Source organism: Bufo gargarizans, chromosome 2 (genome assembly GCF_014858855.1).
Source record: "Bufo gargarizans isolate SCDJY-AF-19 chromosome 2, ASM1485885v1, whole genome shotgun sequence".
Lineage (NCBI taxonomy): Eukaryota > Metazoa > Chordata > Amphibia > Anura > Bufonidae > Bufo > Bufo gargarizans.
This window is the reverse complement of record NC_058081.1, coordinates 61,725,954-61,753,844: the sequence shown is the minus strand read 5'-3', so window position 1 is coordinate 61,753,844 and position 27,891 is coordinate 61,725,954. Positions and strand designations below refer to the sequence as shown.

Sequence of the window (27,891 nt, the reverse complement as noted above, 5' to 3'; positions counted from 1 at the left end):
CCTTATCCACATTTGTTTGCAGGGCAACTGTCCTGCTCTTACCCCGATGTTGCTTCCTTTTGCAGCCCTCTAGCCCTTACTATGTCTATTTTACAGCCATTTTAGTGCCCCAAAGTTCGGGTCCCCATTGAATTTAATGGGGTTCAGGTTCAGGTTTGAGTTTGGGTCAAGTTCGGGTCCCGAACCCGAACTGTAACCCGAAGTTCAGCCGAACCCGATGATCCCAAACATTCACAGGTCCGCTCATCCCTAGTGGTGTTATTTGTGGACTGTATGGTTATATACTTTGCTATGATATGAGCTAGCTTTCCAGTAACCACTGGCAGGATATCCACACAAATTTCCTTTCCAGAATTCTGATCAACCATGGTCCAGCCAGATGCTCCAAGTATTTGGCTTTTTTTTTTTTTTAGTTAGTTTTTTTTTTGCTGTAACCCCCCCCCCCCCAAAAGAAAATAATAATATTTTTTAGCTATAGATATTGATATTATATATAAAAACATGTATACAGTGTCTACTATGCTTTACATATTGGGGTTTGAATCATCCATACATTTAGTAGTGTGGCATCATTCTATTTATTATTATTATTATTATTATTATTATTATATTATTAATGTTATATTAATACATGACAGTTTTAACCCTGTGATTACACGTCCTTAACCCATAATTGGAGCTGATAATACATTGGAAGTCTATTTTACCAGCAATTTCCTATACACAGTAGCGCTGCCCTTTCTGAGCATGCGCAGATCAGACACCGAAGCTGCTTCTATTAAGGGCAAGAGAGCTGACGTCCTGGGTTCAGACTATCACCTAACAACTACTCACTGAGAGCTGTACGCCCCGCCCCCGCTCATCAGCGATTGGTCCGCAAAAGAGGTTGTGGAGGCGCTGCGCGCTTTCCTATTGGCTGAGACGCGTCTGCCGGTGGCCTGGTTGTTGATGACTGTGGCCCGGTCGTGTAGGAGGTGATAGGGAGAGGTGAAGGGGGAGACCGGGGAAGTGCAGTCAGGGGACACCGGGGACTGCAAGGGAAGACGTAACCGGAGGAAGATTCGTCCGGGGCATGGACTACAGACCTGGTGAGGTATGTACAGCATAATGGTGATCTTGTAGATGTTACCAGGTCGTCTTTTTTAAGGGGTTGCTTCCAGTTCTCAGAAGGTGACGTCACTGGGGGTGCTGGTGATGTTATTGGGGGGGTGGGGGGTGCTGGTAACATGACCTCACAACTTTTGGGATGGTCAAAGAGTTACACTTATGGTTCATTGTGTGAAAGACCCATTTTTCCTGCATATCCATACACTTCAATAGTTTTCTCTTACGAAATAGCACAAACATATTCTGAATATAGAAATTCCTAAAATCCCACCTTCAATAAATAATATAAAAGATGGGTCTAATACACAGAGAGGAACTGGAGAAACACTTTCTGGGTCAATATTGTGGATGTCATAATACAAATCTATACCTCAGATCAAAAAGAGGGACATTTAAGGAGCAAAGAGCGACTTGGGTCAAAAAGAGGGGTGACGTCGCTGGGGGACGCTGGTGACGTCGCTGGGGGACGCTGGTGACGTCGCTGGGGGACGCTGGTGACGTCGCTGGGGGTCGCTGGGGGACGCTGGTGATGTCGCTGGGGGACCCTGGTGACTTCGCTGGGGGACACTGGTGACTTCGCTGGGGGACGCTGGTGACGTCGCTGGGGAACCCTGGTGACGTCGCTGGGGGACGCTGGTGACTTCGCTGGGGGACGCTGGTGACGTCGCTGGGGGACGCTGGTGACGTCGCTGGGGGACGCTGGTGACGTCGCTGGGGGACGCTGGTGACGTCGCTGGGGGACGCTGGTGACGTCGCTGGGGGACGCTGGTGACGTCGCTGGGGGACGCTGGTGACGTCGCTGGGGGACCCTGGTGACGTCGCTGGGGGACCCTGGTGACGTCGCTGGGGGACGCTGGTGACATTGATGGGGGAGGTCCGATGACATCGCTTGGGGACGCTGGTGACGTTGCTGGGGGACGCTGGTGACATTTATGGGGGAGGTCCGGTGACGTCGCTGGGGGACGCTGGTGACGTCGCTGGGGGACGCTGGTGACGTCGCTGGGGGACGCTGGTGACGTCGCTGGGGGACGCTGGTGACGTCGCTGGGGGACCCTGGTGACGTCGCTGGAGGATCCTGGTGACGTCGCTGGGGGACCCGGGGATCGTCGATGGGGGAGGTCCGATGACATCGCTGGGGGACGCTGGTGACACTTATGGGGGAGGTCCGGTGACGTCGCTGGGGGACGCCGGTAACGTCGCTGCGGAGGCGCTGGTGACGTCGCTGGGAGACACTGGTGACGTCGCTGGGGGATGGGGGAGGTCCCTTGACGTCGCTGGGGGACGCCGGTGATGTCGCTGGGGGATGCTGGTGGTGTTGCTGGGGGATGCTGGTGGTGTTGCTGGGGGATGCTGGTTACGTTCCTTGGGGATGGGGGACGTTGGTGACGTCTCTGGGGAACGCTGGTGACGTCTCTGGAGGTTGCTGGTGACCTCGCTAGTAATGTCGCTGGGGGATGGGCGATGCTGGTTACGTCGCTGGGGGGCACTGGGGACGTCGCTGGGGGATGCTGGTTACGTCACTGAAGATGCTGGTGGCATCACTGGGGGTGTGGAGGTTAGGGCAACCACCAACAGGACATTTTCATTTGGGGCATTAGTCCCTTTGATGTACTGTTTTCAGTGATCCCCTGACCTCGGGGTGCTGCTATCCTCAAATGTACGGACGGTTTGCTTTCTGACTAGCTGATTCCGAGCATCCGTGCTACATTCACTGGGTTTACAAGTACATCTCACTGGAGATCAGCGACACCACATGGATCTGGCGGCTGCTTATCTCACCCAAAGCTCCTGCTGGCGTCACTACCGGCTGTTGTACGGGAGAAATATGCAGAAGTCTGGGAAAGCTGGGTGACTACCGGTGGGGGGGCTGTAGTGGTGACATAGTGGTGATCTCTCTCAGGCGGTAACGCTGTTTCTTTTTATCTCTACAGGTCTGAAGTAAAGTGATGGCTTCGTACAGCTGCAGTGTCGTTCTGGCTTCTCTCAGATCCCGGTAAGACGTCACCACTCGCACAGATCCCTAGATGGTGACTGATCACAATGCAAAAGACGCTGCCATCTTCTTGTATGACCGGTGGGATTCCAACTCATTCAGTACAGGGCATGCTGCTCACAAAGGCCAACTTGTGCTCTCCACCTTGTCCCTCCTGACTATGGCCTGCTATCTCTTGGCTTCTCTGTTCCTCCAGCCCCTGCTGGCTGTGACATGCTCCCCTCACCCCCTATTCTGGCAATCTCCCTCTTCCTGCCATCTCTCTGTCTAGACCACACTACGTACTCTCTGACTACTTCAGTCCAGGACCTTTGGTGCGCAGTCCTAAAACTTCCCCAACAGTCTCCTGATCTTTGGTTCGACCTCCATCTTGTTGACACACCTCATCTAGACCAGGTGTGTCAAACTCATGGCCCTCCAGTTGTTGTGAAACTACAACTTCCATCGTGCCAGGACAGGCTACAGCTTTCAGGGCATGGTGGGAGTTGTAGTTCTGAAACAGCTGGAGGGCTGCCATTTTGACATCCCTGTCCTAGACACTGTGGCAGGCTCTGCATGCAGGGGGAGTGCAGCTTCTCTGAGTGCTAGGTCCTTTCAGACAGAGGTAAGTGCTCTGTGCCTGTGCCGCGGACCGCAAACTGCGGTCTGCAATGCACGGGCACCAGCCTTGTGCACTCTGTGGTGCGGATGCGGACCCATTGACTTCAAGGTGTCCGCGATCTGAAAGATACGGCAAAAGATAGAACATTTAGTATCTTTTGGCGAAACGGAGGCACGGATCGGAAGCGCTCGGAAGAGGGAAAAATAAAAGTTACAGCTCTTGGAATGCGACAATGAAAACAAAACTTTTGGTCATAAAGGGGTGATAAAATGATACGTCCAGTTATAAACCAGCTTTTCATCAATGAATAGTGCATGTGAATATAAGAAACTTTGTAATATATACTATACTATTAAAGAAAAAGGCTTCTATCTGCTTTTATCAGGCTGCTTTGTTCTTTCCTGCTATTAATATTGACGTCTATGGGAGAAAGAAGAGGATGGGAGAAATGAGAGTCACACAAACTGCAGTTCTTAGCTCTGCAGCACTTTTGACTCTACTATATCTAGTAAGATAAGACTGTTCAGAGTGAGGTTTTAAATTACTTAGTAGCTGGCAGTAGCCTCCTCGCCTCCCTCCTCCTCCTCTTTACATAGACTTTTGTATGTGAACCTGGAGATGGAGAGGGTGCTACAAGAGATACAAGGCTGGGTGAAGGGAAAGAGGAGGAAAGAAGCTCGGGGGAAGCATTGTTCTTTAATAAGATATATTACAGAGTTTCTTCTTCTGGAAACTTGTTTATAACTGGAGGTACCCTTCAGTGTCCTTGTGAAAACCGTTTCTATACATAATCTAATCACTTGAAGATACAGGCCTAAAGCCTGGGGCTGCACTACTGATTGATTCTGACTTCAGAAAACTCATCCTAGTCATGGAGACGTTGTGTACTGTAGACGAGTCAGTTTGGGATTAGATGGTGATATGATGAAGTTCAAGATTCTGATGAGAATTCTGTACTTCACAGATTTTGATGACCGACGCTGGTTAATTTCAGTAGTGCAGCTTCATGCTTTGGGCCTGTAGCTTCCGCCAGTCCCTAGAACTAAGACATTTTTACATAAACTGAGGTCTGGTGTATTTTTACTGATGTGATCCATCGTTTACAGGAGTTGCCGTCTTGTCCTTCAGAAGAACAGCTGTCCACTCTTCTCCACCTTATCCCATCACCAAAATGGGCACCTGCCCCCCATGGCGAGATGCGCGACTCATACAAATTTCATGTACCCAACCATCAACAACCGGCATTTCCACACCTCAGTGTTACAGCTGCAGAACGTACCGCCATCGACACCTCCCACCGAAGTGCCTGAGAAGTCACCTCAGGTGATCCCCAAGTCTCTAGGCCAGAGAGTGGTGGATGAGATCAAACACTTTTACCATGGGTTTCGTCTGCTCTGGATAGACACCAAAGTGGCTGCTCGCATGGTGTGGAGGCTGCTCCATGGCCAGATCCTCACCAGGAGGGAGAGAAGACGGGTAGGTTAATACGTGGTCTACAAAACCGCCCCAAATAACAATTCAAGCGTTATCTTCAGCTATTTCTGCACAGTCTGACAATGGCAGCACTGATTGGATAGAGTGAGTCTGTGCAGGTACACCCCCCCCAACTGGTTACCGCCCCTCTGTTCCCTTACTGCAGACTGCTAGTAATTCATTCATGACTTCTAATAGAAATAATAGAGGAATGGTACAACATAAAGCCATGAGAATAGATGCTCCAGAATTGTTATTACAATGTATGTAGCTATTAAAACAGGCGTGTCAGGAGCGGTGACAGGTCCTCTTTAAAGCTTTTGATTTCTGGATAGTTGTAATAATAATAATAATCTTTGCTGAATTTCCTTGTACTTTAGCAATGTCTAGAAACGCGTTGTCCACATCTTCTGACACTATGTGCCGGGTGTTTCTTGTGTCCTCCAGTTAATGCGGACATGCGCTGACCTGTTCCGGCTGGTTCCGTTCATGGTCTTTGTTATAGTCCCGTTCATGGAGTTTCTGCTGCCGGTATTTCTGAAGCTCTTCCCTGAGATGTTACCTTCCACCTTCGAAACAGAGTCGAAAAAGGTTGGTTGAAATGTTCCCAGCTTGTATAGGAGCTGAAGGTACTGTAGTAGTAGAACTAGGGCTAATACACAGGGCGATAGTCGGGACGGTGGCGTATGCCGCTGTCTCTGAGACTGCACGCATGTGGGCGGTTGGGAAAGAATAGCTGTATGGCCAGTCTTGGGGCTAATGCACACGAATGTATTTTTTGTGCGTTCCGTTATGCGGAACCATTCATTTCAATGGGGCAGCAAAAAAAACTGGAAATGACTGGAAATGAGATCGGTATGTCCGCAAGTCCGTTCCGCAAAAAAATTTAGTATGTCCTATTCTTGTCCGTTTTGCGGACAAGGACAGGCATTGTTACAATGGATCTGCAAAAAAAAAAACAGATGCAACATGGATGTCATTTTTTTATTTTATTTTTATTTTTTTGCGGATCCGTGTTTTGCAGACCGCAAATTACATACAGCTGTGTGCATGAGCCTTTAGGCTGGAGCTGCATCTTACGTATTGGATAATATCAGTACATTGTGGATGGTGATCTCATTGTGATCTCTCGGGGCTTGTGCACTTTTATCAGGAGGAGAAGATGAAAAAGAAGCTGGGAGCCAAATTGGAGATGGCCAAGTTTCTTCAGGAGACGATCTCGGAGATGGCCCGAAGGAACAAGGCAGAGACCGGAGGGGACAGACAGCAGCAGTTTTCTTCCTACGTCCAGCAGGTTTGTCATGCTTTGAGCAAAGCAGTAATTTACGGAGCTGGGCGGTCTTTAAAGATGGATCCCACTCGTCAGAGCAGTGGGCGCCATTGCTGTTTTAAACAGCAGACACCCGGGGCTAATGTCATTTATCCCCTCAGATGCTGTGGTCAAATTTGACCACAGCATCTGGGAGCTGAAAAACCCAGGAGCGTGCCCTCCCAGGCCTGCAATGGCTCCCCCTAGCGGAGATCGGGGGGAACCAGATACTGTGTGCAGTAGCCTCGGTCCTGCTGAGTGATCCGAGGCTGCTGCAAAAATGTTCCTGTGTCCTAGGGCTCCATAGGAACATGGTGGAATTCTCAGACTCCAGTGCTAATGCATTGGAGTCTAAGAGAGAAGCAATCTCATCATTACATGTACAAGTTCCCTGTGGGAACTTTTAAAAAGTGTGAAAATCTAAAAATAGATAAGAAAAAATAGAAACTAAACATCATGGGGATCACTGCGTGCAAAAACACCCATATATTGAAATTATTTATCCCATATGGCGAGATGGAAAAAAAAAATAAAGTGATTAAAAAGTCATATGCACCCCTAAATGTTATTGATGAACTACATATCGCCCCACAAAAAACAGCTCCGTACACATAATTGCAAAAAAGGTTATGGGGGGTCAGAATATGGCTCATATATATTTTTTTTTTTTCACTTTATTTCAGTATTAAAACACTTGATAAAACTATATATACATATGTGATATCGTTGTAATCCTACCGACCCAGAGAATGCAGGTAACAGGTCAGTTTTACCACATAGGGAACGCCATAAACACAAAAACCTTAAAACTGTGTCGAAGTGGCTTTTTTTTTTTTTTGTTTTTTTTTTTAATTCCATCCTATTTGGACTTCTTTTTCCAGCTACATTGTATGTGATAGTAAATGGTGCCATTAGAAAGTACAACTTGTCCTGCAAAAAATACTTCTTCATACATCGATGTGAATGGGGGGGAAAAAAAAAAAAAAAGGTTATGGCCCCATAAAGGCAGGGAGTTGAAGAATGAAAATGCAAAAACTAAAAATCCTCCAGGGGTGAAGAGGTTAAAGAGGACGGGTCACCTCTACTGACATATCTGGTTTAGTAAGAGCTTGTATTCTCCATGAAATAAGAATGCCGCAGCATCTATTCTTGGGACTCTGCTTTGATGTTTTCCTCTGTTATTCCTCCTGGGGAATAAATGGACGACATGTCTGAGGGGGGAGTCCGCAATGGTTTTGCAGACTTTGTAGGTAGCGACTCCTAACTGGTAACAGCAAGTTGTGAATTTATTCATACATTTCTAGGGGATAACGGAGGAATGGCACAACACGGAGCTCTAAGCTGCAGAATTATTTCACGAGGAATACAGTGATGTCTAAAATGTATATAATGTATATATGTCAGGAGTTCTTTGAGATAAAAGGGATTTATTTTATTTTTTTAAATAGCGCCACTTTTGCCTCGGGCTGTGTCTGGTATTGCAGCTTAATGCCATTAAAGTCAATTTTCCAATACCAGAGTTGTGTTGTTCCAGGTGCGAGTCACAGGCGAGCAGCCCACCACGCAAGAGATTGTGCGCTTCTCTAAGCTGTTTGAGGACGAGCTGACCCTGGAGCACCTGGAGAGGTCCCAGCTGGCGGCGCTGTGCCGACTGCTTGAGCTGCCACCAATTGGCACCAATAACTTATTACGGTTCCAGCTGCTGATGAAGCTTCGATCCATAAAGGCCGATGACGAGGTAAGTGTCCTCTGAACCTTACTATACCTACCAAGTGTCTTGTGAAGCCAGCTGTCGGATCGTTGGTTTGCTACAAAGTCTTACTGACAGGCGCATGAGCAGGTCTTCCCTTGTGTGGGCAGAGAATCCACTTCTGTTTTGCACCTGCGCTGGTTCTCTCTTCAATGATACCGGAAGTTAAAGCAGGACTGGCACATGTTCAGATCCGAAATGAAAGGGGTTGGCCCATCTCATACATTGGGGGCATATTGCTAGGATATGTCTGATAGGGACCTGCAGCTATCCCTAAAACTGGGCCCTGCAAAGAGAAGGAGAGTGGACTACGCATGCGCGGCCACCCTCCATTCATATATATGGGAGTGCTAAAAATAGCCAAGCAGCGCGCTGAGCTATTTTCGGAAGTCCCATAGAATTAAATAAGAAGTGCACCGTGCAAGAACGGCCACCACTCTATTCACTTCTATGTGGCTGGCGGAAATAGCCAAGCCAGTGCTTGGCTGTTTTCCGGAGTCCTATAGAAATGAATGAAGGATGGGCGCACATGCGTAGTCCGCTTTCCTTCTCTTTGCAGGCTCCGTCTTAGAGATAGGTACGGGTCCCAGAGATAGGGGGCATAAGCGATATGCCCCCAATGTATGAGATGACACAACCCCTTTAATTCTCTGCTCACAAGGGGAACGCACACGCATGTGGTGGCTTTCTTCTGCACCATGCAACGCAGCTAGTGTGAGCAATGTCGGCTTGACATGTCATCTCCGGAGCCCAGTAAATAGAGACCCATGGAAGCATCAGCAGGGGTTTGGCAACATTTCATGGGGTTGGAAAACCCCTTTAAGTCTAACAACAAATATATTTTTTTTATGCAGTGATCTTGCATCACATTTTGTCTCTTCTCCTTCAAATCGCCTGTTTTTAGTTCCTGCAAACCAATGAAGAGAATACCCTACTAAAAACCTGGCACCCTGAAAAACTTTTGTTTTTAGTACCAAACTTGTTAAGGGTGCGGCTTAACCCCTTAAGGACCGGGCTCATTTTCACCTTAAGGACCAGGCCATTTTTTGCAAATCTGACCAGTGTCACTTTAAGTGCTGATAACTTTAAAACGCTTTGACTTATCCAGGCCATTCTGAGATTGTTTTTTCGTCACATATTGTACTTCATGACACTGGTAAAATAAAGTCAAAAAAATTAATTTTTTTGCATAATAAAATACCTAATTTACCAAAAATTTTGAAAAATTAGCAAATTTCAAAGTTTCAGTTTCTCTACTTCTGTAATACATAGTAATACCCCCAAAAATTGTGATGACTTAACATTCCCCATATGTCTACTTCATGTTTGAATTATTTTGGGAATGATATTTTATTTTTTGGGGATGTTACAAGGCTTAGAAGTTTAGAAGCAAATCTTGAAATTTTTCAGAAATTTACAAAAACCCAATTTTTAGGGACCACTACAGCTCTGAAGTCACTTTGCGAGGCTTACATAATAGAAACCGCCCAAAAATGACCCCATTCTATAAACTACACCCCTCAAGGTATTCAAAACTGATTTTACAAACTCCGTTAACCCTTTAGGTGTTGCACAAGAGTTATTGGCAAATTGGGATGAAATTTGAGAATTTCATTTTTTTGCCTAATTTTCCATTTTAACCCATTTTTTCCACTAACAAAGCAAGGGTTAACAGCCAAACAAGACTGTATCTTTATTGCCCTGACTCTGCTGTTTACAGAAACACCCAATATGTGTCCGTAAACTACTGTACGGCCACACAGCGGGGCGTAGAGTGAAAGGTGCGCCGTATGGTTTTTGGAAGCCAGATTTTGCTGGACAGTTTTTTTGACACCATGTCCCATTTGAAGCCCCCTGATGCACCCCTAGAGTAGAAACTCCATAAAGTGACCCCATCTAAGAAACTATACCCCTCAAGGTATTCAAAACTGATTTTACAAACTTCGTTAACCCTTTAGGTGTTGCACAAGAGTTATTGGCAAATTGGGATGAAATTTGAGAATTTCATTTTTTTGCCTAATTTTCCATTTTAACCCATTTTTTCCACTAACAAAGCAAGGGTTAACAGCCAAACAAGACTGTATCTTTATTGCCCTGACTCTGCTGTTTACAGAAACACCCCAAATGTGGCCGTAAACTACTGTACGGCCACACAGCGGGGCGTAGAGTAAAAGGTGCGCCGTATGGTTTTTGGAAGCCAGATTTTGCTGGACAGTTTTTTTGACACCATGTCCCATTTGAAGCCCCCCTGATGCACCCCTAGAGTAGAAACTCCAAAAAAGTGACCCCATCTAAGAAACTACACCCCTCAAGGTATTCAAAACTGATTTTACAAACTTTGTCAACCCTTTAGGTGTTGCACAAGATTTAATGGAAAATAGAGATACAATTTCAAAATTTCACTTTTTTGGCAGATTTTCCATTTTAATATTTTTTTTCCAGTTACAAAGCAAGGGTTAACAGCCAAACAAAACTCATTATTTATGGCCCTGATTCTGTAGTTTACAGAAACACCCCATATGTGGTCGTAAATTGCTGTACGGGCACACAGTAGGGCGCAGAAGGAAAGGAATGCCATACGGTTTTTGGAAGGCAGATTTTGCTGGACAGTTTTTTTGACACCATGTCCCATTTGAAGCCCCCCTGATGCACCCCTAGAGTAGAAACTCCAAAAAAGTGACCCCATCTAAGAAACTACACCCCTCAAGGTATTCAAAACTGATTTTACAAACTTTGTCAACCCTTTAGGTGTTGCACAAGATTTAATGGAAAATAGAGATACAATTTCAAAATTTCACTTTTTTGGCAGATTTTCCATTTTAATATTTTTTTTCCAGTTACAAAGCAAGGGTTAACAGCCAAACAAAACTCATTATTTATGGCCCTGATTCTGTAGTTTACAGAAACACCCCATATGTGGTCGTAAACTGCTGTACGGGCACACGGCAGGGCGCAGAAGGAAAGGAATGCCATACGGTTTTTGGAAGGCAGATTTTGCTGGACAGTTTTTTTGACACCATGTCCCATTTGAAGCCCCCCTGATGCACCCCTAGAGTAGAAACTCCAAAAAAGTGACCCCATTTTAGAAAGTACGGAATAGGGTGGCAGTATTGTTGGTACTAGTTTAGGGTACATATGATTTTTGGTTGCTCTATATTACACTTTTTGTGCGGCAAGGTAACAAGAAATAGCTTTTTTGGCACGTTTTTTTTTTGTTATTTACAACATTCATCTGACAGGTTAGATCATGTGGTAATTTTATAGAGCAGGTTGTCACGGACGCGGCGATACCTAATATGTATACAATTTTTTTTATTTATGTAAGTTTTATACAATAACTTCATTTTTAAAACCAAAAAATTGTTTAGTGTCTCCATAGTCTAAGAGCCATAGTTTTTACAGTTTTTGGGCGATTATCTTGAGTAGGGTCTAATTTTTTGCGGGATGAGATGACGGTTTGATTGGCACTATTTTGGGGTGCATATGACTTTTTGATCGCTTGCTATTACACTTTTTGTGACGTAAGATGGCAAAAAATTGCTTTTTTTACACTTTTTTTTTCTTTTTTTTTTACGGTGCTCACCTGAGGGGTTAGGTCATGTGATAATTTTATAGAGCCGGTCGATACGGACGCGGCGATACCTAATATGTATACTTTATTTTTATTTATAAAAGTTTTACACAATTATTTTATTTTTGAAACAAAAAAAATCATGTTTTAGTGTTTCCATAGTCTAAGAGCCATAGTTTTTTCAGTTTTTGGGCGATTATCTTGAGTAGGGTCTCATTTTTTGCGGGATGAGATGACGGTTTTATTGGTACTATTTTGGCGTACATGCGACTTTTTGGATCACTTTTATTACCTTTTTTGGGAAGTAAGGTGGGCAAAATTTCAATTTTCTCATAGTTTTTTTTTTTTTTTTTTATGGCGTTCACCGTGCGGGGAAAGTAACATGACCGTTTTATAGATCAGGTCGTTACGGACGCGGCGATACCTAATATGTGTAGTGTATTTTTTTATTTTTATTTTTATTCAGTGATAAATGTTTTTTTATTTTATCTTAACTTTTTTCACTTTTTTTAAAAAAAATTGGACCCAGACCCACTTGGTTCTTGAAGATCCAGTGGGTCTGATGTCTGTAAAATACAGTACAGAAACTATATAGGTTTCTGCACTGTATTTTACTTACACTGAACAGATCTATGCTTTCAGCACAGATCTGTTCAGCACCATGGACAGCAGGACGCCTGAGCAGGCGTCCTGTTGCCATGGGAACCTTCCCCGTCTGTCACAACTTCGCAGACGGGGAAGGGTGAGGACGGGGCTTCGGGGGGCTCTCTGGGGGCTCTCTCCCTCTCCCATCGGGGGGCTGCAAAGGCACAGCAGCCCCCCGATCGGAGAGGGAGGGAGCTCCTTGCGCTGTTAACCTTTTCCATACAGCGGTCCGTACGGACCGCTGCATGGAAAGGGTTAAACGGCTGACATCGCATCACCGATGTCAGCCGTTTATACCAGGGTGCCAGCAATGTGCTGGCACCCTGGTATAACCCACTAGACGCCAACGATTATGCAATGGGAGGCGGGCGGGGGATCGCGATCCCGCCTGCCGCACCGCCCGCCTCCCGCAACGCCCCCACTGCCTGCGACACCCCCCCTGCACCACCCGCCGCCATCAAATCATGCAGGGGTGCAGGGGGGGGTGCGCAATATTGATTTTAGGCACTCTGAAGTTTCTGATCCCCGCGGTCAGGGACCGCGGGGATCAGAAACGGCAAAAAGCGCAGCAAACCGCAGGTCTGAATTGACCTGCGGTTTGCTGCGATCGCCGACACGGGGGGGTCAAATGACCCCCCCCTGCATTGTTACGGGATGCCGGCTGAATGATTTCAGCCGGCGTCCCGTTCCGATTAACCCCCGCGGCGCCGGAATGCAGATTTTAAGTCAGGACGTACCGGTACGTCCTCGGTCCTTAAGGACTCGGGAAATAGGGCGTACCGGTACGTCCTCGGTCCTTAAGGGGTTAAAGGGGTTGTCAAAGATTAGAGATAAACATGGGTGCTTTCCTCCAAAAATGGCACCACACTTGTCCACTGAAGCTGAAACTGCAGTACCACACACAACCTGCGGACAGGTGTGATGCTGTTTCTGGAAGAAAGCAGCCATCTTTTTCCTAATCCTAGACAGCCCCTAGGACGTAGGAGATGAACTTGCTTGCTGTACCATTGCAGTCAAAACGGTTTTCTTCTGCAGCGACCTACCTCCTAGCCACTGACAAATGCAGCCGAAAATGTGCCCTATTGACTTTAGCAGAGGATATGCATGAATTCTGGGACTCTTAGATGTAGTTTAGAAGAACATTCATTGGTTTTACAGATGTTTCTTTTCTCTTAAGATGATCTCAAAAGAAGGAGTGGGCAACCTGACTGTAGCCGAGCTTCAGGCCGCCAGCAGGACGCGAGGTATGAGGTCTCTGGGTCTCACAGAAGAACAGCTCCGAGATCAGATCAAGCAGGTATTGACTTCTGTCTGACGTCCCCAGCAGTGGCGCAGTCCTGCACGCTGCATGGTACCACCATTAACATCTCCTGTTCTTTCCCAGTGGCTGGATCTCCATTTAACGGAGAATGTTCCTCCGTCTCTCCTGCTGCTCTCCAGAGCCCTGTATCTGACCGATGTCAAGCCCAAGCCCATTCTGCCCGTGAAACAGACCGTGGAGGTGAGTTAGCCCCTCAACTTTGTGAGAAGGTCTTAACATTTTGTGGGAGTAGAACAGCAGAAAACCAAGGCAAAACCACAAGGGAATACGTGCAGTTGTTTCACCAACAATTGTGTCCGTGTGATCTCGCAGGAAGGGCGACCATGACTGATTTACTGCTGCTACGCGACTTGCTGATCTTGGCACTTGGACTCCTTAAAGTGTAACTGTTGTTTCAGTGTCAGGGTCTATTCACAGGTCCGTAATTCTGGCTCCGCGTCTGTTCCGCAATTTTGCGGGACGGGTGCGGACCCATTAATTTTAATAGGGACGTAGTTTCGTTCCACGGCTCCACCAAAAGGATAGAGCATGTCCTATTCTTCTCCGCAATCGCCGGCCATGTGCGGTCTGCAAAATGCGGAACATACATGGCTGGTATCCGTGTTTTGCGGATCCACAATTTGCAGACCGCAAAACACTTACGGACGTCTGAATGGACCCTTATATAGTGTATTTTTGTAACGTAATTCATTAGGGAAAGATGTTGGTGTAAAAAGTCGTCTTAGCAGAGCTCTGACCGCACTGTTGAGGAGAGTGTCTTCAGCTATTACTGCGCACTGAAGACACCTGCGTGTAACATCCAGAGATGTTTCCAGGTGCTTCCTATCACTACTCCAGTCCCGGACTATGTAAATGTGTCCGATCACTGCCCATCGCCCTGCCTGACTTGTTAGGCTAAAGACCGATTCTCCTTAGCAACGCTCAGTTGAAGCTTTTTAAGAAGTTTTATATTTTTATTTTCTGTTTTTCTTTTAACATAATTTTTTTTTTTTTTGCTGCATTTTTTTGAGCCGTCGGTGAGGGGGGACACCACCTTCAGATATTAGCTGATGTCTGTGAAACACAGTACAGATGTGTTAAAAAAAACAAACATAAATCTTATGGTGTTTCTTACAAGCCCACCAAAAATGTGTGATGGTGGCCTGAAGGGAATCTGTCAGCAGTTTTATGCTGCCTTGTCCGAAGGTAGCATAAACTGGTGCCAGTAACTTTCCACAAAAGTCAGGGTCACTTACCTTTTTTCTCTCCCTCTCTAATCATCAGTATTGAGCAGCTCCAGCGGGACCACTGAATACAATGTATGCGCTCAGGGGTCCTCGTATTCATGAGCTCCCAGCTGCCCAACCTACTCTCAGCTGATTGGCAGCTTGCTCCCTATACGTAGTACATGAAGAAATCTATCAGTCATCCGCGGGAGGGCAGGGGAACTGTGAGGAGTACACTGCTCAAGTCCCACTGGAGCTGCTTCGCCAGGGAATTTAAGAAGATGACAAAAAAAGTGACCCCCTCCCCTCTATGTTTCAGTCAGGGTTTCTGTCACCAGTTTCTGTAGCCCAGAGACAAGACAGCATGAAACTGCTGACAGATCTCTTTTAAAGAGCATCTGCCATCAGATTTGTACCTATGACACTGGCTGACCTGTTACGTGTGCACTTAGCAGCTGAAGGCATCTGTGTTGGTCCCATGTTCCTATGTGTCCGCATTGCTGAGAAAAATGTTTTAATATATGCAAATGAGCCTCTAGGAGCAACGGGGGCGTTACCATTACACCTAGAGGCTCTGCTCTCTCTGCAACTGGCACTCCCATTGCACATTGATTGACAGGCCAGACATGATGATGTTTTTACTGCAACTGAGCCCCTAGGAGCAATGGGGGTGTTGCCGGTACACTCAGAGGCTCTGCTCTCTCTACTTTGATTGGCAGGGCTGAGAAGTAAAAACATCATCGTGCCTGGCCCTGTCAAAGTGCAGCAGTGGGCGCAGCAGTTGCAGAGAGAGCTGAGCCTCTAGGTGTATCGGTAACGCCCCCGTTGCTCCTAGAGGCTCATTTGCATATATTAAAACATCATTTTTCACACAATGCGAGCACATATGAAGATGGGACCAACACAGATGTCTTCAGCTGCTGAGCGCACATGTAACAGGTCAGCCAGTTTCAAGTAAAGGAGGGGGGGGGGGGGGGCTCAAAAATGAGAATCTCATCATGATCATAATTTCTCTCCCTGTTGCACTGGAGCATGGCTTAAAGGGCATACCGCTGGGCGTGGAAAGCCATAGCTAGCCTCATCAGGGTGCCAAAAGGCAACTAAAGTGGTCACCAATGAAACCAGAAAGTATAAGTTCACGCTTACATTTTTAGACTTGGGAGCCAAAGGTGTCCAATAGATTTTTGTAACCCAGAGGGGTTGTCCAGTTTAGTAGGGCCTTACTGCTTCCCAAATCGCCCTCTCTGCAGTTCTAACCTTTCCCAGCCTATGCACAGTGTATGTATGGCTTCAGACTGATGTGGGATGATGGGAGTCGGACTATTGCAACAGCTGGAATGCCTATATTACAGCAATAGAAAATGGCACCTGCATGCTGAGTGCTAGCAATAAGGAAAACCCCCTTTCTTTGTGCGGTATGAGACGGCCATTGTGCGCGCTGACAAGCCTGGCTGATCTCCAGCTCTAGGTTTGTCCTTTAATTATACCTTTAAGCCTTTGCAAACACTGCTCTCATTTAAAGGATTAAGGAAAAACATCTTGCCGCCCCTCTCTCTGAAAGCACCTGCTCCGGATGGTTATTAGGGGAGATCTCCGCAGATTACACACAAGTGCGCATCATGGTATCGGGGGATGATTGTTGTCATGACTACACTGCTTAGGGCTTAATTACGGAAAACGAGGGGCACAGACATTGGCACACCTGCCTGTCTTAATAATACCAAGCTCATACTACCATGTTTGTGTCTGCAAGATGTCATCTCTAGTGTCGGACAATATTCTCGCCGTATGGGCTCATACACACGAACGTATTTTCTTTCCGTGTCCGTTCCATTTTTTGCGGACCATATGCGGAACCATTCATTTCAGTGGGTCCGCAAAAAAGACAGAAGTTGCTCCGTATGTCCGTTTCGCTAAAGAATAGAACATGTCATATTATTGTCCGCATTACAGGACAAGGAAAGGACTGTTCTATGAAGGGTCAGCTGTTCCCTTCTGCAAAATACGGAATGCACATGGATGTCATTCGTATTTTTTGCAGAGCGCAAAATACATGTGGTCGTGTGCATGAGCCCTAAGGCATGTTTCCAGTTTGCAGAATAACTTGGGAAACTGCATGATCTGCAGGTCTGGTCCTCAGTATGCTGGGTGCCTGCAGGTCATCACCACCAATTTCCACGCATTTCTCAGGGTCTTGTTCACATCAGATGCTGCAGCTGCCTTTCTCAGCCTGAGGGCGGGCCAGCTCGTGTCTGCCTGTCTCTAAAGGTGGGTTTACACAGCACGAGGTTACCGCCGATTGGTTACCTCAGATAGGAAGCGTTTCTTCCCGACAGTCGGCTGCTTGTTAAGCGAAGGAGACCGCTGCATTTACATGCAGCGATCTCCTCCACAGTATGAGGATGAGGGATCGCTATTGCAGTCCCTCATCCCCATACAGAATCATTGTTTCTCGGCAGCAGATCACTGTATGGATGGCACAATCTGCTGCCCAGAAACGATGATTGAGGTGCCTGCTCGAACAACAGGATCGAGTGAAACGCTTGTTCGTTTAGATGGCCAGATTGTCTGGAAGGAGCGTTCGCAGGAACTGATAATCTGCCAGAAAATCGGGCTGTGTAAATCCACCTTAACCCTGCGCAAGCTGCGATGACATAAGCAGGATCCCGTCACTCCCAGGCTGTCTGGGCTTTATCTTTCATACAAGATCTGAGAAGAAAGAGGAGTATCTTTCTAATGGATGAACAGAAGGTCGGCCTGGGCGGTGCAGGATCTGTGTCAGACGTGTCACTCTAAAATAAGTGACTATGGAGCAGAAAGTACTTCATTTTCCGTGCATGCCTTAAGGCCCCTTTACACTTCTCAACTTGTCGGGAAGGGAGTGTTCCCTCCTGACAATCGCCTGCTCGTCGGTGAATGAGACCACTCCATTTACATGCAGCGATCTCCTCCACGGTATGGGGAGGAATCATCGCTAATGCTATCGCTCGTCCTAATAACGCCTAATATTCTTTCACCATACGAATGACTGTTTCACTTGTTCATCGGGTAATCGGCGGCACCTTTACACCGGCAGATTATCGCCAATGAGCGTTCACATGAACCCCCATTACCGATAATCTGCCCATACATTAGGCAGTGTAAAGAGGCCTTAAGATACAAAGGGTAAAGCTGGGCATACACATTCAATAGCTGATCGTTCAGCCGACTGCTATGCCTACCGGCGTCCCTAAGCTGAACGTGTCTGTGTATGCTATGGGGAGACACTTCTGGTGGTGGCTTGTCTCCTGGGAAAACAAAAGGATCGCCCAATCCTTGCCTCCATCATCATCATCTGTCGGGGAGAGACGGGAGCTCCCCACGCACATGTATGGGCAGCTATAGAGCATGACAAGCATAGGAAATATAAAGTTTATATGTTACTGTATTGAGGGTGTGCAGATGATACAGCGTCCCTGTATATAACCCCGTATAAGGATATTTGCCCATTGTTATCCATGGTACATATGTCTTATGCCTCTCACAGGCACCAAAGAGCAGCTCTCCATCAGCACCGCATCCAGACTCCAAAGAGACGTTAACGGACCCAGCGCCCGTCTTACAAGACGTGCAGGTAATGAACAGTGTGAGGGGTAAGACCGCTACCAGGCCTTACACATTACCTTTACTTATTCCTTCTTATACACCATCGCCTTGTATACCGTGACGCAAAGTCAAGCTTTTGTATCTGGTTTTGTCGGTAATTTATAGCTGACGACATAAAGGCCTTTTACCCTCATTAAGAAAAGCAGCAAATACGGGCCCAGATTTACTAATGTGTGTGCGCCTAGAATGTGTCTGAAAAGCTGGTGCAGTTTGGCAGAATTTGGCACATCTAGGATTTCTACGCAGATTCCCCATCCAGCCTGAGCCCCTGTGATAGATCTGTGCAGGCCCAGAGCGCCGCTCTAAGGCCTCTTTCAAGCTCTTGTGTTCTTGATAAAATCTGTGGAAAAAATGGCCAGTTTTTGGTCCTTGTGTGTTTTTTGCCCTTCGTGTATCATCCATATTACATGGACCCTGTTAGGCTAAAAACAGAGCATCTCCTACCAATGGTCCGTGAAAATCGCCAGCAGAACACAGATGCCACCTGTGCTGTGTCAGTAGTTTCCACAGACTCATAAACGCATGGTCTCCCTGGTTTTTCAACCAACCCACAGTCAGTGGAAAATCTGTGATGTGTAAATGAACACATTGAAATCAGTGGGTCTGAGGAGAACATGGAAAACACATGTCCGTGACTCGCTGAGGTGTGAAGGAGGCTTAAACGGGTTGTCTCACTTCAGCAAATAGCATTTATTGTGTAGAGAAAGTTAATACCAGGCACCTCCTAATGTATTGTGATTGTCCATATTGTTTCCTTTACTGGCTGGATTCATTTTTCCATCACATTATACACTGCTCATTTCACATGGTTACGACCACCCTGCAATCCAGCAGCGGTGGTCGTGCTTGCACAATATAGGAAAAAGTGCCGTCCTCTCTGGTGGCTGGGACCGCGTGGGACTGCACATAGGCCGGTGCTTTTTCCTATAGTGTGCAAGCACGACCACTGCTGCAGGGTGGTCATAACCATGGAAACGAGCAGTGTATAATGTGATGGGAAAGTGAGTCTAGCCAGAAACGGATGCAATATAGATAATAACAGTAAATTAGTAAGTGCCTTGTAACTTCCTCTACATAATGAGGCTACTTTCACACTACCGTTTTTGCTGGATCCGGCAGGGTTCAGCAAAAACACTTCTGTCACTATCCCTAAAATAGCCATGACTGATCCGTCACTAAAACCATTGTAAGTCAATGGGCGCCAGATCCGTTTTTTTTTTTTTGTGTCCTAGAAAACGGATCTGGTACCATTGACTTGCATTGTGTGTCATGACGGATCCGTCTTGCTCCGCATCCCATGCTGGACAGAAAAAACGCAGCTTGCAGCGTTTTTCTGTCCGCGATGAGGACGCAACCAAACGGAACGGAATGCATTCTAGTGCACTGTTCTGTTCAGTTTTGTCCCCATTGACAAGGAATGGGGACAAAACTGAAGCGTTTTTCTTCCGCTATTGAGATCCTATAACAGATGTCAATAGCGGAAAGGGAAAGCGCAAGTGTGAAAGTAGCCTAAATGCTATTTGCTGACGTGAAACAACCCCTTTAAGTCTTCTATTTATTAAATCTGGGCCACAGTCTCTCGTGATGTCCGATTCCTAAATAATTCTATTAAAGGGGATGGCCACTTTTTGGTTACTATTGCCCAGTATTTATAGAAGATGGTTATATGGCACTTACGAATATAGCCTTAGTTGAAATGATTCCCCATTTTCTATAGTTCATAAGGTATGCCCCTTTACCAAGTCTTGTGTGCTGCCCACACAGAGGTCCTGTCCATAAGATGGCCGCTGATGGAGGGTCACGTGACCAGGCAAATAGCGTCAATGATTTCTTCCCTGTCCAGTGTGTTTGAATGCAGGAGACATCACCCGGAGGGGTGATTTGCCTGGTCACATGACCCTCCATCAGCGGCCGTCTTATGGACAGGAGAAGATCTGCCCAACAAGGGGACATGACTCATGAAATAAAGAAAACTGCATAGAACATGAACGAAGATATTAACAAGTGTTATATAGTTATCTTACACACATTGGTCACAAGTAGCCAGCAAGTGGCCAACCCTTTAACAGGTAACATAAAAAACTAAGTAAAAAGTATATTTTTCTTTGAAAATCCGTACCCATCCTCACGTGTCGCCTGCACAGCCGGTTTCCGGTGCTCTTCCTGTCCTGACACAGCAAGGCAACTAATCACTGGTTGGATATAATACAGTGGGATGCGAAAGTTTGGGCAACCTTGTTAATCGTCATGATTTTCCTGTATAAATCGTTGGTTGTTACAATAAGAAATGTCAGTTAAATATATCATATAGGAGACACACACAGTGATATCTGAGAAGTGAAATGAAGTTTATTGGATTTACAGAAAGTGTGCTATAATTGTTTAAACACAATCAGGCAGGTGCATAAATTTGGGCACTGTTGTTGTTGTCATTTTATTGATTCCAAAACCTTTAGAACTAATTATTGGAACTCAAATTGGCTTGGTAAGCTCTGTGACCCCTGACCTACATACACAGGTGAATCCAATTATGAGAAAGAGTATTTAGGGGGGTCAATTGTAAGTTTCCTTCCTCTTTTAATTTTCTCTGAAGAGTAGCAACATGGGGGTCTCAAAACAACTCTCAAATGGCCTGAAGACAAAGATTGTTCACCATCATGGTTTAGGGGAAGGATACAGAAGCTGTCTCAGAGATTTCCGCCGTCTGTTTCCACAGTTAGGAACATATTGGGGAAATGGAAGACCACAGGCTCAGTTCAAGTTAAGGCTCGAAGTGGCAGACCAAGAAAAACCTCGGATAGACAGAAGCGACGAATGGTGAGAACAGTCAGAGTCAACCCACAGACCAGCACCAAAGACCTACAACATCATCTTGCTGCAGATGGAGTCACTGTGCATCGTTCAACCGTTCGGCGCACTTTACACAAGAAGATGCTGTATGCGAGAGTGATGCAGAGGAAGCCTTTTCTACGCCCACAGCACAAAAAGTGCCACTTGAGGTGGGCTAAAGCACATTTGGACAAGCCAGCTTCATTTTGGAATAAGGTGCTGTGGACTGATGAAACTAAAATTGAGTTATTTGGCCATAACAAGGGGCGTGATGCATGGAGGTTCTGGAGATTCTGGAGACCAATGTCCAGGAATCAGTGACAAAGCTGAAGCTGCGCCGGGGCTGGATCTTTCAACAAGACAATGACCCTAAACACTGCTCAAAATCCACTAAGGCATTTATGCAGAGGAACACGAAGTACAACGTTCTGGAATGGCCATCTCAGTCCCCAGACCTGAATATAACTGAAAATCTGTGGTGTGACTTAGAGAGCTGTCCATGATCGGAAGCCATCAAACCTGAATGAACTAAAGACGTTTTGTAAAGAGGAATGGTCCAAAATACCTTCAACCAGAATCCAGACTCTCATTGGAACCTACAGGAAGCGTTTAGAGGCTGTAATTTCTGCAAAAGGAGGATCTACTAAATATTGATTTAATTTCTTTTTTTGTGGTGCCCAAATCTATGCACCTGCCTAATTTTGTTTAAACAATTATAGCACACTTTCTGTAAATCCAATAAACGTCATTTCACTTCTCAAATATCACTGTGTGCGTCTCCTATATGATATATTTAACTGACATTTTTTATCGTAACAACCAACGATTTATACAGGAAAATCATAACGATTAACAAGGTTGCCCAAACTTTCGCATCCCACTGTATATCTATATATTTTTTTTTTTTACAGAATTCCAGACCTTTTTATTCTGCTGGAATACCCCTTTTAATATTTAAATCCCTTGAGGTTTAGGATACAGATGGGGTAGTGTCTGGTGGCCTAATCCTCGGTCTTGTCTTATATAGATCAGTATCGAGAACAGCCCTGTATGATTGGGCAGAGCTCTGATTTTATTTTTATTTTTTTATTACTAAAGTGTGCATCTTCTAGTCCAGGGGTAGGCAACCTCCGGCACTCCAGCTGTTGTGAAACTACAACTCCCAGCATGCACACTTGCTGTGTTTGTCTCAGAACTCCAATAGAAGTGAATGGAGCATGCTGGGAATTGTAGTTTCAAAACAGCTGGAGGGCCGAAGGTTGCTGTCCACTGTTCTAGTCTGAAACGTCTGTCTTATTTCTTGAGGTTAGGTGGCAATCAGTATGGTGGCCGTTACAGATCCAACTGATTTTGCCACCCAGCTTTCCCAGAAAGAGGCCTAGATGTGCTGCTGACCCTGTCACTGTAGATGGCAGGCCACAATCGCTTGCCTTGGTGCCATCATTTGGCTGTATTGGTGATGTGATGCAGCTATAGCCGGTAACTGCATTTCTTATTGTTTCTACTGATCCTACAGGCGGAGAACATTACACCAAAAACCCTCATCCAGGACCCTACACTCCAGGCCAAAGAAAGTGTAAGTTGTACCAATAAAGCATTAGGGATTTATGTCTGTGTGATTCTGTTAAAGGGGAACTCTGTCTCAGAGCTTCCACTGCCGTGCGTTTACTGTAATGTCGAGCTTTGTGATGGAGACACTGTTTGAAGGGAACCTGTCACCTCCCAAAACCATCTGAAGCCGCCAGCAGTACCTGCGTGTAGCCAGCAGCATGTTTCTGATGATGCCTTTCTTCCTGAAGGCAGATGCAGCAAAAGTACTAAAAACGTCCCTTTATCCCCTGCCGGCGCGCTTCTTCGCACCTGCTTGAAGTCCAGGGGGCAGCGGCCTCCTTGCCTCAAGTCACGGTAAACGCGCCCCCTTCCCTGCCCCTTCGCTGTGACTGACAGCCGGCAGTTTGGCTGGATTTGCCAAACTCTCTGCATAAGCGCCGTCAGTCACAGCGAAGGGGCAGGGAAGGGGGCGCGTTTACCGTGACTTGAGGCAAGGAGGCCGCTGCCCCCTGGACTTCAAGCATGTGTGGCGAAGCGCGCCGGGCAGGGGATAAAGGGACGTTTTTAGAGCTTTTGCCACATCTGCCTTCAGTAACAAAACAATCGTCAGAAACACACGGCTGGCTACTCTCAGGTACTGCTGGCGGCTTCAGATGGTTTTTGGAGGTGACGGGTTCCCTTTAAGGGGCTGTTGGAAAACCCTGTGTCTTATATGCTATATGAGTTAATAGAGGCCTCTGCTCAGGATCCTCAACTCTTACCCTAAGTTCACACCTGAGCGTTTTACAGCGCGTTCAAACGCGCTGTAAAACGCTCAACGGGTGAAAACCAATGCTTCCCTATGGCCCTGGTTCACACTTGAGCGTTTTACAGCGCGTTTGAACGCGCTGTAAAACGCCCGACGCATAAACAAGTTCTTGAGCTTTTTTTGGGGCGTTTGTCGCACGTTTTGGCCATAGACTCATTGGACAACACTGCAGTCAATTACACAAACGCGCGCACAAATACGCGGGGGGGCCTTAGAAATGAATAGGTTTGTGTGTGTGATCCGCAAAATATGTGGATTGGACATGGACCAAAAATACGGTCATGTGCATGAGGCCTTGCACGAATGGCTCATTGATGTGAATGGACACTGTGTAATGCTTAAAGGATATGCTAGGATATGCCCCCATTGTCTTATAGGTGCGGGTCCTACACCGAGAACGTGGCGGCGCGTGACTGCGCATGCCCAGCCGATCTCTATTCATTTTTATGGAGCCGCCGAAAATAGCCGAGCGCTGGCTCGGCTATTTACGTTGGCCCCATAGAAATGAATGGGAGCGGTGGCCACGCTAGCACAGTGCACTCCCATTCACTTGAATGGGGAGAGCGCTTGGTGGTGGCCGGACTCCGGGAAACCCGGGTCCTCCAGACACCCCACTCTGTTCTCTGTGTAGGTGCGGGTCCCAGAGTTGGCACCTGCACCTACCAGACAATGGGGGCATTTCCTAGCGATATGCCCCCATTGTCTGTGATGGGATAACCCCTGTGGTGATGCTGAAGGAAAGCTGAACACTTACTGCTTTTTCACTGGCAGGGTGAAACTGTGCGCGCTGCTTATTGCCAAGGGACTCTTCTAAAAATGAGGTATTGTCCCAGGTGGAAAACCTCTCAAAGGGGTTTTCAGAGTGTTTTATGCTGATGACTCCTCAGGATAAGTCATCAGTATCTGATAAGTGGGGGTCCGACTCCTAGCACCCCCACCAATCAGCTGTTTGAAGAAGCCCAGTCCTCCTTACACACACAGCACCATTCATTGGATTGTAGGTGTGCAACTCATTCACTTGAATGGAACTGCACTGCGACGATGACCGTGACGTCACTGGCCTAGGGTAACAAGCTGATCCTGGGGGTGCCAGGTGTGGGACCCCCATCGATCAGATACCGATGACCAGTTTTGAGTTTAGGTCATCAGTATGAAACACTTGGAAAACCACTTTAAAGGGGCTGGCCAATTTCTAATTTAACTTTTCAAAATGGCATTACAAGCATACAGGGCTGTATACTGACCCCCAGCTGCCCCGACATCAGGTAATCCAAACTTATTTGTCACCCTCCGCATCCACGGCCTGTAAGGTGGCAGCAGCCGCTTGCTCAGGTTTCTCAGCGCTAGATGCATCCATTTGCTATTCAGCGCCTGCACAGAATACAAGGGTCTCCTCTCTGATGGGATGGGATGCAGAACTGTAGAAGACGAACTGCAGCTGCTGAAAAAAACCTCTTATTTTATCTTGGTTTAAAGCGAGGATGTACCTCCGTCAGCAGTTGGCACAGTAAAAGTAACTTTCCAGAACTGTTATGTGCAATAGAGTGGTTCTGCCGGAAGAGATAAGCGGTGCCGACATCTCTGTGTAATCTTCCGGCTCTGACAACAGCACATGAGGCTTATTGCAGTGGACGTACAGTTGTGTCACAACTTATTCAGGAGGACTGAAGCTGACACTCTAGCGCCACCTGGTGGATGACTACCCTGTATATCAGTGGCTTGCAATAGAAACACGTACTTGTGTATGAAAGGGTCCCATACTGCATCCTCTAAAGGGATATTCCCACCCCAGGCATTGGTGAGACATCGCTAGGATATGCCATCAGTGTCAGATAGGTGCGAGTCTCCAGAATGGTGCCCCCAAAAGGGAAGGAGAGCTCACAGCGCTTGCACAGTGTGCTCTCCATTCATTGCTATGAGAGTTCTGAAATAGCCACGCACGGCTATTTTTGGAAGTCCCGCAGTAGTGAATGGAGAGCATGCCACACATGCGTGGCCACTTCTCCACTCACTGCCACGGAAACATCAGAGCCAGCACTTGGCTGTTTTCAGAACTCCTATAGCAATGAAGCTGCTACGCTTGTGCGGTGTGCTCTCCTTCACATCAGTGGCTCTGTTCTGGAGATAGGTGCAGGCCCCACCTCCGGGATCCGCTATCCTGACACAGATGTCCTATCCTAGAGATGTCTCGCCAAGGTCTGAGATGGAAATCCCCCTTTAGGACACTTAGGTGACCCTGTGTATTGCCCTAGAAGTCCACATTTCAAGTCACCAGTGATGTCACTAGTTTCTGGTGGATTCATAGTGACTGCTGTTTATTGGTTGTGCTAAAAGGGTTGTCCATGATGATTAAAAAATCTCTGATAAGTCCCCCAGTTACCTAAAATACATTTTTAAAATCATGTTATATTCACAAATTTTTCCAGTGACGTTCTCTAGTGGCAGGACGACCGGACCAGCACCACAGAAAACTGCGCTGGAGAAGGAGTTAAAGGGGTTGTCTCACTTCAGCAAATAGCATTTATCATGTAGAGAAACTTACTACAAGCCTCTTACTAATGTATTGTCATTGTCCATATTGCCTCCTTTGCTGGCTGGATTAATTTTTCCATCACATTATACACTGCTTGTATCCAGGGATTACAGAGAACGCTGCAGGGCAGATACGCGGTGGCTGGGACGGGATCTGCTCCCATGGTCCCGGGCACCAGAGAAGCCAGTGCTTTTTCCTATAGTTTACAAGCACGACCGCCGCTGCCTGATTTGAGGGGTGATCATAACCCCTGGATACAAGCAGTGTATAATATGATGGAAAAATGAATCCAGCCAGCAAAGGAGGCAATATGGACAATGACAATACATTAGTAAGTGCCTGGTATTAACTGCTCTACATGATAAATGTCATTTGCTAAAATGAGACAACCCTTTAAGTAAAACATGATTTTTTTTATCTTAGAAAATTGGTGGGGGAGGGCTTGCTGGAGATTTTTAATTATCGGTATCTTGGACAACCCTTTTAATCTTGGTCTACTGCCGTGTCCTGGGATCTTTCGGGACACTGATCTTACTGTTTGTTCCTACAGGCAAAAGCCAGCGCCAATGGAGTGTAAGAAGAACCGAGGACGTCTACGTGTCACTTTACAGATTGCAAGCGAGAATATGGATGTGTCAGTAAAGAAGAGCTCTCCTCTAGGACCTGCGGTACGGCCTGAGCGGTCGTCACCCAGTGGACCTAACGTCTGAGCTGTGGGATCCTCTACAAATGCCTCTGGTGCACTGTAAGGCCGTGCTGAATGCCAGGCTTCTGATAATGAATGAATGAAATTCTCGGAGTGCGTACCACGTAGGAACTATCGGAGTGTGTGCAAAGGCTCGGGGGATTTATTTCTTATTGATTTATTTTTATAGTGTATTTTATGATGAAAGGATTTGTGAACTTGAAACTGTACCTGCATGGAATAGGGACTACTTAGCTCTTAGTCTGAGCTATAGGCGAAGCCTGTGGATGTATCTACAGCAGCCATGGCAGTAGTTGATGCAGCTCCTTCTGCCGCTAAGGGTAGGTACACATGTAGCAGATATGTTGCGGATGTGCAGAGAAAATCTGCATCGTTTTACGTTCACCGCAAGGTGGATGAGATCTTAACAGGTCCACGTGGAGATGCAGTGCAGATTTTCTTTCCGCAGCATGATTATTTTTTATATGGATTTTTACCTTTTTCAGTGCATGGGTGATTTTTTTTTGCCTCACATACGGAGGCATTCTATCACAGCAGGAAATCCCAGCACAATCTGGGGCACTAATCACAAGTCTTGTCATTTGGCACAGGCTTCGCCTTTGGTGCTAGTCATCTCTTCTCACACTGAATAAGCTTTGGCAGTGGCAAATGACCTTCATATTTCTGGCCAAAAAAGAGGGACTTTTTTTTTAAAAACAAAAAAAAGAATATTTTATCTTGATCACTGAATCCTAATTTCAAATATATGAATTCATCTATTGCCCCTTTTATAGAGGATGTGTCCTCTTTCCCGACATGTCTGTCTTAGTAATTACCTGTATTCCCCATAAAATAACTAAAAATA

The 27,891-nt window shown here is 46.4% G+C and overlaps 1 protein-coding gene across 1 annotated transcript; it reads left to right on the top strand.

Moving 5' to 3' along the window:
• Positions 1–952: 952 nt before the first annotated feature.
• LETM2 (leucine zipper and EF-hand containing transmembrane protein 2) lies at positions 953–27,891 on the top strand. The gene is made up of 11 exons (XM_044279033.1): positions 953–1,093; positions 3,039–3,100; positions 4,808–5,177; positions 5,622–5,765; positions 6,328–6,468; positions 8,018–8,221; positions 13,627–13,746; positions 13,834–13,950; positions 18,502–18,588; positions 22,966–23,025; positions 26,892–27,891. The coding sequence occupies exons 2-11, from the start codon at positions 3,054–3,056 to the stop codon at positions 26,916–26,918; spliced, it is 1,317 nt and encodes a 438-aa protein (XP_044134968.1). The 5' UTR covers positions 953–1,093; positions 3,039–3,053; the 3' UTR covers positions 26,919–27,891.